A 15,794-nucleotide genomic window follows, 5' to 3' on the forward strand; every position below is an offset into this window, starting at 1 on the left:
TCTCCCTTTCTCCTCTACCCCTTTCTTCTCCTCCAGGTGAGTTATGGTAGCTTTCCAAAACTTCAGATATCCTTGGGATATTTAGACCAGGCTGTTCTTATTGTTATGTCTCCTGAATGAGTTTCAGGTTTTGTTTAAGGTTGAACAAATACTCAAGAGTGTCATCCAGAGATCTGTCCTGAGGAAGGATAGTTACAAATGGCAGAGAGAGTGGGAGGATATGAGCAGGCGTCTAGAGCAGTGGGCATCTCCAGTGCTTTGGAAATTCACCCCTGAACAACTGAAAAATCCTTAAAAAAAAAGGTAGAGTGCTTGAAAAAGTGTCATCACCCTGGCAATACCAGGCACACAAATCACTGCAACGTGCTGGGACTTGGCCTATGCCTACCAAGCTGCAATTAATGCCACTATAACCCTAGTGACAGACCCTGCGGCCACTCCAAGTCCTGTGACACGCCCAATGGCCACTCCGAGCCCTATGATGGGCCCCAACACTGAACCAGGGGATAAAAAACAACTGTACCAGTGTCAGTTGCACCCATAACCGAGATGAAAAAATGATTTAGAGAATGTAAAGATGTAGAGTCTACACCACAGCTGGGGAGAATGGCCCCACCTGGAGCCTCTGAAAGAAAGAGCCTGGGGAAACTCAAGGTCGACCCCTAGGGTTTTGGAGTTGGGGATACAGAGGATCTGAGGCCCACTACACTCCAACCAAAAAGGAGGTATTGGCAGCATATGAGGGAATTTCGTCCACTTCAGAAGTGATTGTTACTGAAGCACAGCTTCTCCTGGCACCCCAACTGCTGGTACTGGGCTGGATGTTCAAAGGAAGAACCCCCTTTACAAATCATGCAACTGACACTACATGGAGTGTGGTGGTTTTTCCGTGCTAGGCAGCTGAACACCACAACCTCTCTCTCACTCCTCCTCAGAAGAGGAGGGGAAGAAGTAAAGGAAAGAACAACTCACGGGTTGAGATAAGAATAATTTAATTAAAGGGAAAAAATAATTATTAAGGAAAGATTATTATTAATTAAACAATTTAACAAAAGGGGAAAAAATAAAGGGGAAAAGGGAGGGGGAAAGGGAAATCAAAACAAAACAAAACAGGTAAAGGCTATGTGAAAGTGCAGAGGAAAAAAATTACTCTCTACTTCCTACAAATGTGCGATACTTGACCCTGTCCTTGAAGCAGGGCCTCAACGCACATAGTCGGTGTTTGGGAGGACCGACGGTTTCATGAGAGCCCACCCCTCCCCTCTTCTTCTTTTTTCTACCTTTTATTGATGAGTGTGACATCGTATGGTATGGAATATCCCTTTGGTTGGTTTAGGTCAGCTGCCCTGGTGATGTTTCTTTCTCACTCTTTTGCCCACCCCCTAGGAGGGTTAGATAGAGTCCTGATGCTGTGCCAGCACTGCTCAGCAGCAGACACAACACTGGTGTGATACCACTGCTGTTCTAGCTACAAGTGCAGAGCACTGCACTGTGTGGGCTGCTGCAGGGAAAGTTAACATCCCAGCCAGATCCAGTACAGTGGGTTGCACTGATTATTCATTGGGCTCAAATAGGAAACTCCAGTCACCCAGGAATCATGGAAGTGATTATGGACTGGCCAGAAGGCAAATATTTTGGGATATTACCGGAGCAGGAGGTAGCCTGTGCTGAAGGAGCCCCACTGTACAACAAGCTACCAGAAAATGGGAAGCAATATGCCCTGTTTACTGATGGGTCCTGTCATATTGTGCAAAGCATCAGAGGTGGAAGGCTGCTGTATGGAGTCCTACATGACAAGTTGCAGAAGCTGCTGACGAGAAGGTGAGTTGAGTCAGTTTGCAGAAGTGAAATCCATCCAGCTGGCTTTAGATATTGCTGAATGAGAAAAGTGGCCAGTTCTCTATCTCTATACTGATTCATGGATGGTAGCAAATGGCCTGTGGGGGTGGTTACAGCAATGGAAGCAGAGCAACTGGCAGCGCAGAGGCAAACCCATCTGAGCTGCTGCACTGTGGAAAGATATTACTGCCTGGGCTGAGAACCTGGTTGTAAAGGTTCTTGGGCATGTAGATGCTCATGTGCCCAAGAATTGGGCTACTGAAGAACACCAGAACAACCAGCAGGTGGATCAGGCTGCTAAGATTGAAGTGGCTCAGGTGGACCTGGACTGGCAACATAAAGGTGAATTATTTATAGCCCGATGGGCCCATGACACCTCAGGCCATCAAGGCAGGGATGCAACATACAGATGGGCTCATGATCAAGGGGTGGACCTGAGCATGGACACTGTTGCACAGGTTATTCACGATTGTGAAATGTGCTGCAATCAAGCAAACCAAGTGGATAAAGCCTCTTTGGTATGGAGGACAATGGCTGAAATATAAATCTGTAGCGGCCTGGCAGATTGATTACATCACACTCCCTCAAACCCGCAACGGCAAGCGCCACGTACTTATAATGGTGGAAGCAACCACCGGATGGCTGGAAACATATCCTGTGCCCCATGCCACCACCTGGAACACTGTCTTGGGCCTTGAAAAGCAAGTCCTGTGGTGACATGGCACCCCACAAAGAATTGAGTCAGACAATGGGTCTCATTTCTGAAACAACCTTATAGACACTTGGGCCAAAAAGCATGGTATTGAGTGGGTGTATCACATCCCCTATCATGCACCAGCCTCTGGGAAAGTTGAGCAATACAATGGATTGTTAAAGACTACACTGAAAGCAATGGGTGCTGGGACATTCAAAAATTGGGATAGACATTTGGCAAAGGCCACCTGGTTAGTCAGTACTAGGGGATCTGCCAACTGAGCTGGACCTGCCCAATCAAACCTGTAGAATCACAGAATATTAGGGATTGAAAGGGACCTTGAAAGAACATCTAGTCCAGTCCCCCTGCCGGAGCAGGAACACCTAAATCATTTCACACAGGAATGCATCCAGGCAGGTTTTGAAAGTCTCCAGAGAAGGAGATTCCACAACCCTCCTGGGCAGCCTGTTCCAGTGCTGTCACCCTCACTGTAAAAAAAGTTTTGTCTCATATTTAAGCGGAACCTCCTATGTTCCAGCTTGCATCCATTGCCCCTTGTCCTATCATTGGGTGTCACCGAGAAGAGCCTGACTCCATCCTCCTGACACTCCCCCTTTACATATTAGTAAATATAAATGTTAGTAAGGTCAACCCTCAGTCTCTTCTTCTCCAAGCTAAAGAGACCCAGCTCCCTCAGCCTTTCCTCTTAAGGGAGATGCTCCACTCCCTTAATCACCCTCGTGGCTCTGCGCTGGACCCTCTCAAATAGTTCCCTGTCCTTCCTGAACTGAGGGGCCCAGAACTGGATGCAGTATTCTAGATGTGGTCTCACCAGGGCAGAGTAGAGGGGGAGGAGAACCTCCCTCGACCTACTAACCACACCCCTTCTGATACACCACAAGATGCCATCAGCCTTCTTGGCCACAAGGGCACACTGCTGGCTCATGGTCATCTGCCTGTCCACCAGGACTCCCAGGTCCCTCTCCCCTTCACTGCTCTCCAGCAGGGCAGTCCCCAACTTTCACTGGCATCTGGGATTTTTCTTGCCGAGATGCAGGACTCTACACTTGCCCTCGTTATATTTCATTAAGTTTCTCCCCACCCAATTCATCCAGCAGGATGCTGGATGGCAGCACAGCCTTCCGGCGTGTCAGCCACTCCTCCCGGTTTAGTGTCATCAGCAAACTTGCTGCCAATGCACTCTATTCCCTCATCCAAGTCATCAATGAATATATTAAACACTGGTCCCAGGACCAACCCTTAAGGGACTCCACTAGATACAGGACTCCAATTCAACTCTGTCCCATTAACCACAACCCTTTGGCTTCTTCCCTGCAGCTAGTTTACAGTCCACCTCACCACCCAGTCATCCAGACCACGCTTTCTCAGTTTAGCTGCGAGGATACTGTGGGAGATGGTGTCAAAGGCTTTACTGAAATCAAGATACACCACGTCCACTGCCTTTCCATCATCTATCCACCCAGTTATATCCTCATAAAAGGCTATCAGTTTGGTCAAGCACGACTTCCCCTTGGTGAAGCCATGCTGACTGCCCCTAGTGACCTTTTTATCCTTGATATGTCTAGAGACAATGCCAATGATAAATTGTTCCATCACCTTACCAGGGATGAAGGTGAGACTATATAATCTATAGTTACCCAGGTCCTCTTTCTTGCCCTTTTTGAAGACCAGAGTGACATTTGCTTTCTTCCAGTCCTCAGGCACCTCTCCCAGCGCCCACAACTTACCAAAGATGATGGAGAGTGGTCTAGCAATGACTTCTGCCAGCTGCCTCAGCAGCCACTGATCCATCCCATCAGGACCCATGGATTTGTGCATGCCCAGCTTGCTTAATTGGTTCTTAATCCAGCCCTCATCAACTAAGGCAAACTCCGTTATTCTGACTTCGTCTGGGGCCTCAGGAGTATGGGGCTCCTCAGGAGAGCCTCTGGCATTATAGACAGAGACAAAGAAGGCATTCAGTAACTCCACTTTATCTTCTGTCACCAGGGCACCCACCTCATTGACTAGTGGGCCTACATTGCCTCTAGTGTTACTTTTATCTGCAATGTATTTGAAGAAGTCATTTTGTTGTCCCTGACCCCTCTTGCAAGGTTTAATTCTAGGAAGGCCTTAGCTTTCCTAGTTGCCTGCCTACATCCTCTGACAACAGTCATTCCTCCCAAGTGGCCAGCCCCTCCTTCCACGATCTGTAGACTCTCCTCTTCCACTTGAGTTTGCCAGTAATTCCCTGTTTAACCATTCAGGTCTCCTGGCTCTCCTGACTTCCTACCTGTTGGGATGCTCTGTTCTTGAGCTCAGAAGAAGCAGTCCTTGAACACTAACCAGCTATCTTAGGCCCCTTTTCCTTCAAGTACCTTGTCCCATGTGATTTCCCCTAGCAAATGCTTGAAAAGGCCAAAGTTGGCCCTACTGAAGTCCAGGGATGCAGTTCTGCTCAGTACTCTGTTCCTGCCACATGAGATCCTAAACTCCACCATCTCATGGTCACTGCAACCAAGGCTGCACTCAACCTTCACCTCTTCAACCAACTCCTTCTTGTTAGTGAGGACAAAATCCAGCAGCGCTCCTCTCCTAGTTGGCATGTCCTCCATTTGCATCAGGAAGTTATCATCAATACACTGAAGGAACCTCCTGGACTGCAGATGGCTGGCTGAGTAGGCCTTCCAGCAAATGTCAAGGTAGTTAAAATCCCCCACAATAACCAGGGCTTGTGTTCACAAGGCTGCTATCAGCTGCCTGTAGAAGGCTTCATAAACTTCCTCATCCTGATCTGGTGGCCTGTAACAGACACAACAGTATCCCCCATGCCAGCCTGCCTCTTAATTCTCATTCACAGACTCTAAATTCACTCCTTATCCGCCCCTGCACTCAATACAATGTAGTTGCTCTTTCACATAAAAGAGCAACTCAGCCACCTCGCCTTGCTGGCCTGTCTTTCCTGAGCAGGACATACCCTTCCATAATCACATTCCAGTCATGTGAACTGTCCCACCATGTCTCTGTAATTGCCACCAGTTCATAGCATAGTTTCCCGACCGAACACGGATTTCTAACTCCTCCTGCTGATTCCCTATGCTATGTGTGTTGGTGTACAGGCACTTCAGGGAGAAAGCTGAGCACACTGATTTCACCCTAGAGGGGTGGGAGGTCTCCCAGTCTAAATCACTGCTAGGGCACTGCCCCAGTGGTGCAAGCCTGGCTGCAACACCATTCCCCTTCGGATCTAGTGTAAAGCTTTCCAACTGAGTCATGTTAATTCCTGTCCCAGAACCCTTTTGCCCCTGTGAGATAAAACTTTCCTGCGTACTACCCTCAGGACTGGTGTCAAAAAAACAGACATTATGAAAGAACCTAAAGCCCCACCTGTGCACCAGTCACGTGCCAAATTATTTACAGGCCAGATCCTTCTATTCTGTCCCATGTCATCACCCCAGAATGGAAGGAGGGAAGAGAAAATGACTTGTGCTCCAGACTCTTTCACCAACCATCCTAAGGCCTTGAAGTTTTTCTTCATTCTCCTCAGACTATGTGATGCAGCTTCCTCTCCACCCATCTGGAAGATCAGTAGTGGAGCGCACCAGGTTGGGGAGTGTCCTGGTGATACCCCTGATCCAGGCTCTAGGTTAACTACAGACTTCCTTTCAATGAGGGTGAACTCTGGGCCCTCTGTTCCTCTCAGAAGGGAATCTCCTACTACAATTACCCTTATTTCTTTTTGGAAGCAGTCCTGAGGTGTGGTGTCATTTGCCTCTTCTGATGTGACCTCATAGGCAGGCCTTCCACCACATCCTCACCTAACTCTCCTTCAAGATCCAGGGCCTCAAACCTATTATGGAGGGCCTCCTGTGGAAGCAAGGTAGGTAGGGAGGGGAGTTGCCTGTAACGTCAAAGTGGGACCGGCTTCCCACCCTCCTTGTCTTTTTGGTCCTTTCCCTTTGCCTGACAGCAACAGTGCAGGGGCTCCACCACCCTCTGGGGGGCATCCCCCTAGCGCCCTTCCCTCTGGCACACCAGGGAGTTACTCCACCAGTCAATCTCCTGCTCACATGCCCTGATGCTCCTCAGTCTCTCCACCTCTGCCTTGAGCTTAGCCACCATGGCAAGCAGACCTTCTCCCTGAGAACAGGCGGTCTCCCCTGTGCCCTCCCCTGGCAGCAGGCTCAGGCAATCCCTGCAGCCAGAGGCCTGAACAGCCATGTCTCTGGGCAGGCCCTCCATCTGGGTCACCACAGTCTTTGGAGTGGGCTTTCTGCCTAGTGGACACCACGGTAGGTGTGTGGTCTTGCAGACTGCCAAGAGTTGGTGTAGAGGTCCTGTGCCCTGCAACACCAGCTGCACACCAGTGTGCACACGCTGCTGGCCTGTCCCTGCTCGTGGTGTGAGTTTAGGGACTGCAGTGTGGGACACACAGGGCATTTCTAGGCTATTTACCTACAGCATGAACTCAGGCTGTGCCTTCACTCCTCATCTGGGTTCAGTGGCCCACATGCAAACCATGCAGTTCTGCACCCAGGTGCATGCACACTCCTTGCTGAGTCAGCCTGAAGCCTCATGGCCCTTTCTGAGTCCTGCAAAGCATGTCTCCTCTCTGAGAAAGAAAACCAGCCTTACCATGATGGTGTTGGAGCTGCCCTGGCCATGGGGACATGGGAAGGTGTAGGAAATGACCCAGAAGCGGCTGTGCTCTGAGCCCAGGTGGCCGTCACCCCAAGAGACAGATATCATGGGGAAGGGCCCAGTGTCACTCCCCTTGATTTGCCACAAAGGTATGGAAAAGTGCTGTGTCCCAACCACTGCCAGAGCTGGGGCCAATAAACAGGGGCATGTACTTATCTATAGTGAGACTCGCTCTAGACCAACTACCACCATCTGAAGGTCCAACACTGGATCCAGGATCTCTTTCTTTCCTTTTTTATCTCTTTCTCCTTCCATCAAAGCTGCCAAGTAACCCTAGGCCTACCTCAATTTCCCATAAATATGCATAGCTCAGGTGGATATAACTGTGATAGTGCCAGCATTGACACATTGACAGAATATTTGTTCTCTGTGTTCCTATTACAGTTGATATCTATGCACATACCTTGAATGTTATCTCACCTTAATCTGCACTGAGTAGATTTGCAAATCTGAGTCACTCTCCCTACCTCCCCACAGGTGGGACGTGACAGCAGGGAGCTGCAAAATTGGGGGGCACATCCCTGGGGAGGCAGGCTGTCCTCAGAGCCAAGCGGCGCCAAGCTGCCACAGCTCAGGATGCCTGAAGGAAGGACACAGCCAGCAATCACAGCAAATGCCACAGCAAATACTCCAAAATACATGCTCAATTTCTGGAGTAAAATTTCAACCCAAAATGTCTTTTCATCAAACCGCGTATAATGGCAATGCATTACAAATGTCAAGGGACTGTTGATTTTGTGAGTGAAGGCAATCCCCATTGGCAAAAGGAGGGATGTTTATCAGTGTTGTGTGTTCCCCAAGGTCTCCAGATCATTGTAGGGAAAATGCAGCCAAGGGAGAAGATGTGTCGACAGGAACTCTGGGGTCAGACAGATTCCAGTATGTCCCCAGAAGGTCAATGTCTTCAGCCAGGAAAAGGGAAAATAAAAAAAAAAAAGCAACTACGGTCTTCTGCACACCTCAGCCCAGCAGGGGGGTACAAACACAGAATCACAGAATCATCTAGGCTGGAAGAGACCTCCAAGATCACCTAGTCCAACCTCTGAGCTAACACTAACAAGTCCTCCACTAGACCATATCACTAAGCTCTACATCTAAACGTCTTTTAAAGACCTCCAGGGATGGTGACTCAACCACTTCCCTGGGCAGCCCATTCCAATGCCTAACAACCCTTTCGGTAAAGAAGTTTCTCCTAACATCCAACCTAAACCTCCCCTGGCACATCTTTACCCCTTTCCCCCTCTTCCTGTCACCAGACACGTGGGAGAATAGACCAACCCCCACCTCGCTACAGCCTCCTTTAAGGTACCTATAGAGAGCGATAAGGTCGCCCCTGAGCCTTCTCTTCTCCAGGCTGAACAATCTCAGCTCCCTCAGCCGCTCCTTGTAAGACTTGTTCTCTAGACCCCTCACCAGCTTTGTTGCCCTTCTCTGGACAAAACCTGGCAATGCCCACCAGGAAAAAAGTTGGAGTTAGGCTGTGATATGAGAGTTTATTTTAGTCTCTAGTCACAGAACACAGGCAGAAATTAGACAATTATATTTAGTCCATTAAATCTGTGTGGAATAGGGTGATAGGAGACATTTTTAAGAAGGGAAGAAGAGAGTGGTAGACTTCACATAAAACTAATGCCCCTGAGCTTGTGGGAACAAATGGGTTCTCCATCCCAGGGCAGCACGTAGAACGTTCATGGATTTTTCTCCATCAGAGCAACAATCTGCCTGTACATGCGCTGTGGTGCATCCTGGCCCCAGTGGTGGTCAAAGTGGTTCCAGTCAGGAAAATGCTCATGATGAATGATGTTGGTGATGCGGGGGAGCAAGCGCTGGGTCTCTGCAGGTGGATTCACCCAGTCCTCACCACCACTCCACAGAGCAGTTGGCACTGTCATGTCTTCTATCCTGTACAAGGGTGGGGTGGTCTGGGGGGAAACATTCCAGTTATTCACAGCTCTGACCCTAATAATGCTATTAGATGGGGTCCTGGTGTACTCTGGACACACCAGCCTCTGGAGGATGCAACCCTCATCCCAGTCAGCCAGCCTCATGCTCTCCTCCTGCAAGTGCCACTGACCTGGTTGTACTTTTCCTGATTCTTTTCCCTGTAGTCAAACTGCTTGAAGTCCCCAGTTTTGGCAGTCTGAAAAGCAAGAGCAAAGATTCAACTCCATGCAAGTAACAGGTGCCCTGGATCAGCGCCACCAGAAGGAAAGAACAGCTGCAGCGGCCAGGTGAGGTTGCCCAGCACAGCTCTTGTGTCCAGGTTTGCACTTGCTAGTGCTCACCCCACATACTGAAGCAAAAACAACATCCAAAAAACACCTCCACGGGGTGCTTACCCAGGACTGGAGCAGATATCTGGGTGGCCCTGCTTTTGCCAGCCTGAAGCAGCAGCTAGCATCTGTGACTTTTGGGACACTTCAGTGTAGTGATTTCAAAATATCTTTTATTGGCTTTGTCCAACTCTACCTCTTTATCCGTCCCCAAGGTGAATGAAGGGTCATTGTAAAATATCATATTCAAAGATTAAAAATCATAGGTTGTAATCATCATAAAGTCAGAGTCCCTACCTGTCCCCAGTGGAGAAGTGTTTTTACTGACGTATAGTCTGGAAAATGAGCTAGGTATATATCCAATCGGCTCTGCAGGAGAAAGAAAGTTTTTTCTAAGTGATTTGAGAACGATGAAAATCTGTCTAGGCCAAAAAAAAAAAAAAATTGTTCTGTTTTATAACTGCACTGTAATTTTTAATATGCAAAAGCAGCTTTATTCTATTCAGAGCTAAGAGTAGCTTTTAAAGGTAGACCATTTAACTATCTCTTTAAAATGGAAATGCAACTGGTACAGTAGGGTTTTGTTCTTCAAACTTGTCACACGGTCATAAGTCAGCAGAAAATAAGGCAGGAGTTACCTTGCATTTGCAGACAAGTCCACTACTGATTCTTACCCACAGCAGCATTTCTTAGGTTTAACATCGCAGCCCAGGGAATGCTGCTGAAAGAAACCCCCAAATACCCACTGCCTTGCACAGTGATTTTTACACCTTCATTTTTGGGGGTTTTATACTTATTCCTTATTCTTGTATTGCTAACTATGTAGATCATGCATTCAAACATAGGTTTATCTTACATCAGGAGAGACATTTTGATTGGTGAGTAATTAATATTACCTTCCCATGCCATCATCTCTCCACTTTCCCATGCAGAGCATATTTACTCCACAGCATCCAGGTAAAACACTTGTACCTAGAGCAGGCTGGGGAAGAAGTACCTGCCAGCACTCTCCAGGCATGAACAAGCCTTATTTTTTGTAGTTCATTAGGTATTTCCACGTGTCTAGGAAAGTTCAAGGAAACTGGAAATTACAAGTGTGAGTCACTGTGACCTGGAAGAGATAATATACCTACCATGTTCAAGTTCTTCTTATTGTATCCACCAATAAGGAAGATCTCATTTTCACAAACTTCAGCTGTTAGCAGGTTGCTGCATGTTTTGGCAAGTATGGCTCTTTCCTCCCTTCCCACTAGGGTCAGTTGTTTTGTTCCAAATATTGTCTGCAAGAGCACAAAGAAACAGTTCACTGTGTGTCCTGTACCCCTCTTCACAGGAACTGACTGTCCTTTCCACTCCATGCTGTTGTCCCCATCGTCTTGGTGTACCACTTTAGATGTACCAACTTCAAAAGTTCAGCCTAGCTGTGGTCTGCCTGGGATAGCCAGACTCATGTAACTGGTCTGTCACCTCTGTTTAAAAACAGTAATGATGGACGGGTAATGATGTTTTAGAGTGAAATGTGGCCATCCTAAACTGGAATGAGAGGGACATCCCTGCTTTCTGGGATCTTCTCTCTCATCTCTTTACACACCTCTTCAAGATCTGGTGCAGGCATGGGCTCAGTGCACAATGGCTGGAGAGCCACTGCAACACAGAGAGTGTGACTTGCCTTGCTGAAAGTTCTTGAATTTCATTAATTCATTGGGAGTAGGCAGGGTAATAACACACACACACACATACAAAATATATATATATATATATTTACATACCTTCAGCACTATGTCTGGTAAAAATGCTATCTTTAACACAGGACCTTTAGCATGATGAAAGGTGTAAAGAGGAGCCAAGGCAAAGAACACTTTGATTTTCTGAGCCAGCTGTGGCATGCTTGAAAATGCTATGAAACCTGAAAAACAGCAAGCGTTCACAATAACCCCAACAGCAACAACACTGATGTAGCATATGGCCCAATGCCCAGTCTGACTGAGGAAATCTCTGATGCGTGACTGAATGTTGTTTTTTATTTTTTGCTAGAAAATAAGGTTATAGAAGGAGGTGGTGGCTCCTTGGTTTGACTAGCAGCTCAGAGCTGGGCTGGGTGCGGAAAGATTTCTTCCTCTGGAAAAATGAACTTCTGTTCTGAGGGAAGGGAAAGGGAAGCATATCTGAAGCAAGGGTAAGGCATAAAATGTAAGAAGTTCTTTGCTCGTTGTAGCTTGCCATTAGTGTTTCTCCTTCACTAAGAGGTTTGGGTAAGTTCACCTTGGTTCTTCTCAGCTGTGGCTGAAGTTAAACCTCTTGAATCATAGAATCATAAAATTGCAGAATGGTTTAGGTTGGAAGGGGCTTTACAGCTCATCTGGTTCCAGCCCCCTGCCATGCACAGGGACACCTCCCACCTGCCCTGACTGCCCAAAGCCCCATCCAGCCTGGTCTTGAGCATTTCCAGGTTTGGGCCATTCACAGCTTCTTTGGGCAGCCTGTGTCAGTGCCTCACCACCCTCAGAGTAAATTTCTTCCTAATGTCTAACGTAAACCTACCCTCTTTTAGTTTAAAGCTTTAGTTTAGTTTTGAAGGTATGGGGGGTCCTGAGGGGTGGCAGAACCCTGGACATCCCCACCAGCCAGAGCCTGGTGTGAATGTGCAGTGGCAGAAAAGACCCGATCTGCCTGATCTAAAGCTCCTCCCGAGGGCAGAAATGAACCCAGCATGGACCCAAAGGTTGCCTTCAACCTGGGTGTGCCATGGGCCAACACAGCTCCCATGTGTAGCTGGCTCCTCCTCACCACTCACCCAGAGAGTTGCCCTGAGCGTGGCCAACGTAGTACAGCTTCTCCTGCGCAGTGTGCTGCAGAATGAAGGACACCATGGCTGGCACATCGTACATGGCCATCTCGTGGAAACTGGGAAGCAAGGGGAGAAGCTGGAGGGGATGCCTATTGACCATCCACTGGCTGTCTGCAGCCTCCCATGGATGTAGGGTGGGTGGTGCTGGCAGCCCCACATCCTGGCTATGTCCTTGTGGTCCTCCTCACCTGAAGTCCCAAAACTCCTCCTGGTTGACAGAGAGGTTCAGGTGCCGCTGAGACCAGCTGTTCCCCCGGCAGTTTCCAATCCACACGTCATAACCTGCGTCTGCTAGGATGAAGCCCAGGCTGCTGTTGGGGAGATTGTCCACCCAGTCGCCACCATCTAAACTGAACCCGTGCACTATCAGCACAGGTGGCCTGGATCCTGAAGGAGAAGAAACTGGGTACTTCACACAAGAAAACCCCTTCCCAAATGGAAAGGAAAAGTCCTTACACACCTCAGTGTGCATTATTTTCTGCAAGCTGTATATTAAGTATTCCATTCCCCCATAATTTGCTGGTGATTTTTCACTCAAACATTTTGCAATCCCTGTCCCTGACCTATAAGGAAACCTTGACCCTGCCTCTGAGCAGGGTCATAACTCCACTCCACACGTGATGCAACTGAGCCCACCTGAGTCCCCAGCATCTCCTTTGCCGTGGGGAATTCGGTTCACACTGAGGAAATAGCCATCATCAGTCAGCACATCATACTCCTCACTGGGGTACCCCTGGAAACGGATCTTCTGGCTCTGCAGGGACAGAAGGCCAATGGGAAAGGTGACCTGCTCGTGTCCATCAGGTCATCCAGACATGCTGCATCTGCCCTGAGCCTGACCCAGAGCCACCATGCTATCTGGTGTCACCTTCACATGCACATGCAAGACCTGGAGGCCTGTCTACACCAGAGGAAGGCCAGAGGGGCCAATTTCAGGCTGAGATCATGAAGTGAGTGACACCAATAGAAAAATGGGGAAAACTTGGTTCCTGTGCCCTCCCCACCACTGTCCCTTGTGTGCTGACAGGGGGCAAGGAATGGGGAGACGCTGGCAGGTTCCTTGGGGAGGACTCTGCCCTGCAGCACTTACGATGTTCATGAACTGCTCGGGGTTGTTGCGGCTCACTCCTCCATGCAGGGCAGCGGCATGCAGCCCCTGGGCCAGGCCCAGGGCCACCAGCAGCAGCAACCACATCTCGCCACTCTGGGGGATAACAGGGCTGGTATGAACAGGTCAGGAGCTGGAGGCACTAACCCACACCTTCCTGTGGTGTCTTGCCATGTCAGTGTTGCTTCTCGGCATGTCCTAATGCTTCCCACCCCATCCTGCAGTCAGAATCCTGCCCCCCCCTCAAGCAACTCTTGCTGACCCTAGCTTCTCTGTCCTGTCCCTGCCTTATATCATAGAATTATTAAGGTTGGAGAAGACCTCTTAGGTCATCTAGCCCAACCTTTAACATAGCACTGCCAAGTCTACTGTTAAACGATGTAACAAAGCACCACAGCCACACATTTTTGAAGACCTCCAGGGATGGGAACTCAACCACTTCCACAGGCAGCCTGATCCAATTCCTCACAACCTTTTTAGTGGGAAAGAAAAAAAAAAAAAAAAAGAAAAAAAAAAGCAACCACCATTGTGGTTGATAGCTCATCTCCAGATGCTCCTACAGCAGCCCAAAGGACTTCAGGACAAGACTGAAGGAAGAATGGGAGGGAAAGGAAAATGGAGGGATGGATTACAGTGGCCTTGTTCTCACCTGGCCCAGGTATACATTGAGTCAGGAGAGACATTGCAGGCCATGCCTGAGGACATCAGAGACAACTCATTACTGAAATAACCACCTCAACAAGCAGCATGGATTACAAGGGACCGAGGAGGTTGGCCTGCATAGGAATTAGCAGATGCCAGACATCCTCCCTAAGCCAGTCATAACAATATGCTTCTCACCGCTATTGTTCTGTCACAAAATTCACCATGAGTTCTCACACCAATTGCATTTTCCTGCTGCACGTTCCACATAGCAAACAGCTGAGGTGGGCAGCATTGTTTGTATTCCAGTATTTTGTGGTGTATATATATAAAAATAAAATGTGACCCAGTTTGGCAGTGAGTGTGAAGGAGTGCCTATCCCTTGTCTGGTGAGTTTGATGTACTGCGACATCACTTGTCATATCTTTAAACAATGATGTTCTCTCTGTAGTCATTGATATTGAGATGGCAAGTCTGTCAAAGACCAACAAAGCTGCTTCAGAAATGCTGTGCCATAATAACCTGCTTTTCTGTATTCATCAGAAGTAGTCCCTTTCTGGTACAGAAGACCTGTGAGCACAGTACTGCTTTTGGCCAACTGATTTGACTTTGGCCAGAAAACAGGTAGATGATGTAAAGAGGAGCAAAAAGAGCAGACAGCCCCTAGGGAGTTTCAGACTGGACACAAGGAAGTGGGAGGTGGGGGCTGCCCTGAGACACAGGGCAGCAGAGGAGAAAGGTTCTACACCTTGGTTTTCAAGGCTGGGCTGGACAAACCACAGGTCTATGGTTTCTGTGGCTCATGGCCAGCTTACAACCCTGAACATTCTGTGATGAGGATTTCCTCCACCTACCACCCCCTTGCCCAGCTCCTGAGCAGTGGGCTCTGGCAGCAGGAAGAAGCACTAAAATTTCCCATATATCTTGGAAGACACCACCATAACTGAAGGCTCTGCTGCCCATGCCAATGTCATCCAGGTATTACGGTGGCATACCTCAATAGCTCAGACCTGGAATGGGCTCTGCCACAAAGCCCACACATGTCAGTGAGATCACTGGCACTCAGCCATTTATTGGGGCAACTTGTCCTGGTACCTCAAGAGAGTAAAGCTTCTGTGGCAAAGGAGGAAAGAAAGGGATTAGTCACATACCTGTGACATTCAGCTAGCATTAATAGGGTAAGATAACATACAGACCACACAAAACGACAGTCTCCATCTCCTGCACCCAAGCCTTGGGAGTGCACAAGTTATCCAAGTTGCATCCATGACCCTGGAAAATTCTCTAGCACAAAAAAAAATCAGCACAGTCCAGAGCCAGGCTGCAGCAGAGCATCCCCTGCTCGTACCCCAGAATAAGAGTCCTAGCAAGAGGACTTCATCTCATTTGGAGCTTCCACATCACATGATAGCACCCCCAGGCTCAGACCCTGGATGTTATGAATCCATCAACTCATTTGTGGGTCCTGCCAGCATTTGCCCCCCAGCACCAAGCCAAAGTACCTACGACAACACACGACATGACAACACACTTGACAAGAGCCCAATAGTCTGACCATGAGTCCATGGGGACTTGCATTGCTCCTAAGCTCACTGGGAAGCACCAAAGCTCATCCTCACAAAACCCAAAGACTTCAGGTGCAGAATGGCAAAGCAGACTCTACAAAGGAAACTTTAACTATTATGCTCA

The 15,794-nt window shown here is 48.4% G+C and overlaps 1 protein-coding gene across 1 annotated transcript; it reads right to left on the reverse strand.

Annotated features, from left to right (window-relative positions):
- Window positions 1-8,922: 8,922 nt before the first annotated feature.
- Window positions 8,923-13,550, reverse strand: LOC311211432 (lipase member M-like; the record flags this gene model as incomplete). Its single annotated transcript, XM_084290165.1, has 9 exons — window positions 8,923-9,156; window positions 9,309-9,374; window positions 9,805-9,876; window positions 10,641-10,787; window positions 11,277-11,413; window positions 12,302-12,411; window positions 12,544-12,742; window positions 12,992-13,109; window positions 13,446-13,550. 9 exons carry the CDS (start codon window positions 13,548-13,550, stop codon window positions 8,923-8,925), a joined length of 1,188 nt encoding a protein of 395 aa, XP_084146291.1.
- Between the last annotated feature and the right edge of the window lie 2,244 nt (window positions 13,551-15,794).

Source organism: Netta rufina (assembly GCF_964035555.1).
Source record: "Netta rufina genome assembly, chromosome: 7".
NCBI lineage: Eukaryota > Metazoa > Chordata > Aves > Anseriformes > Anatidae > Netta > Netta rufina.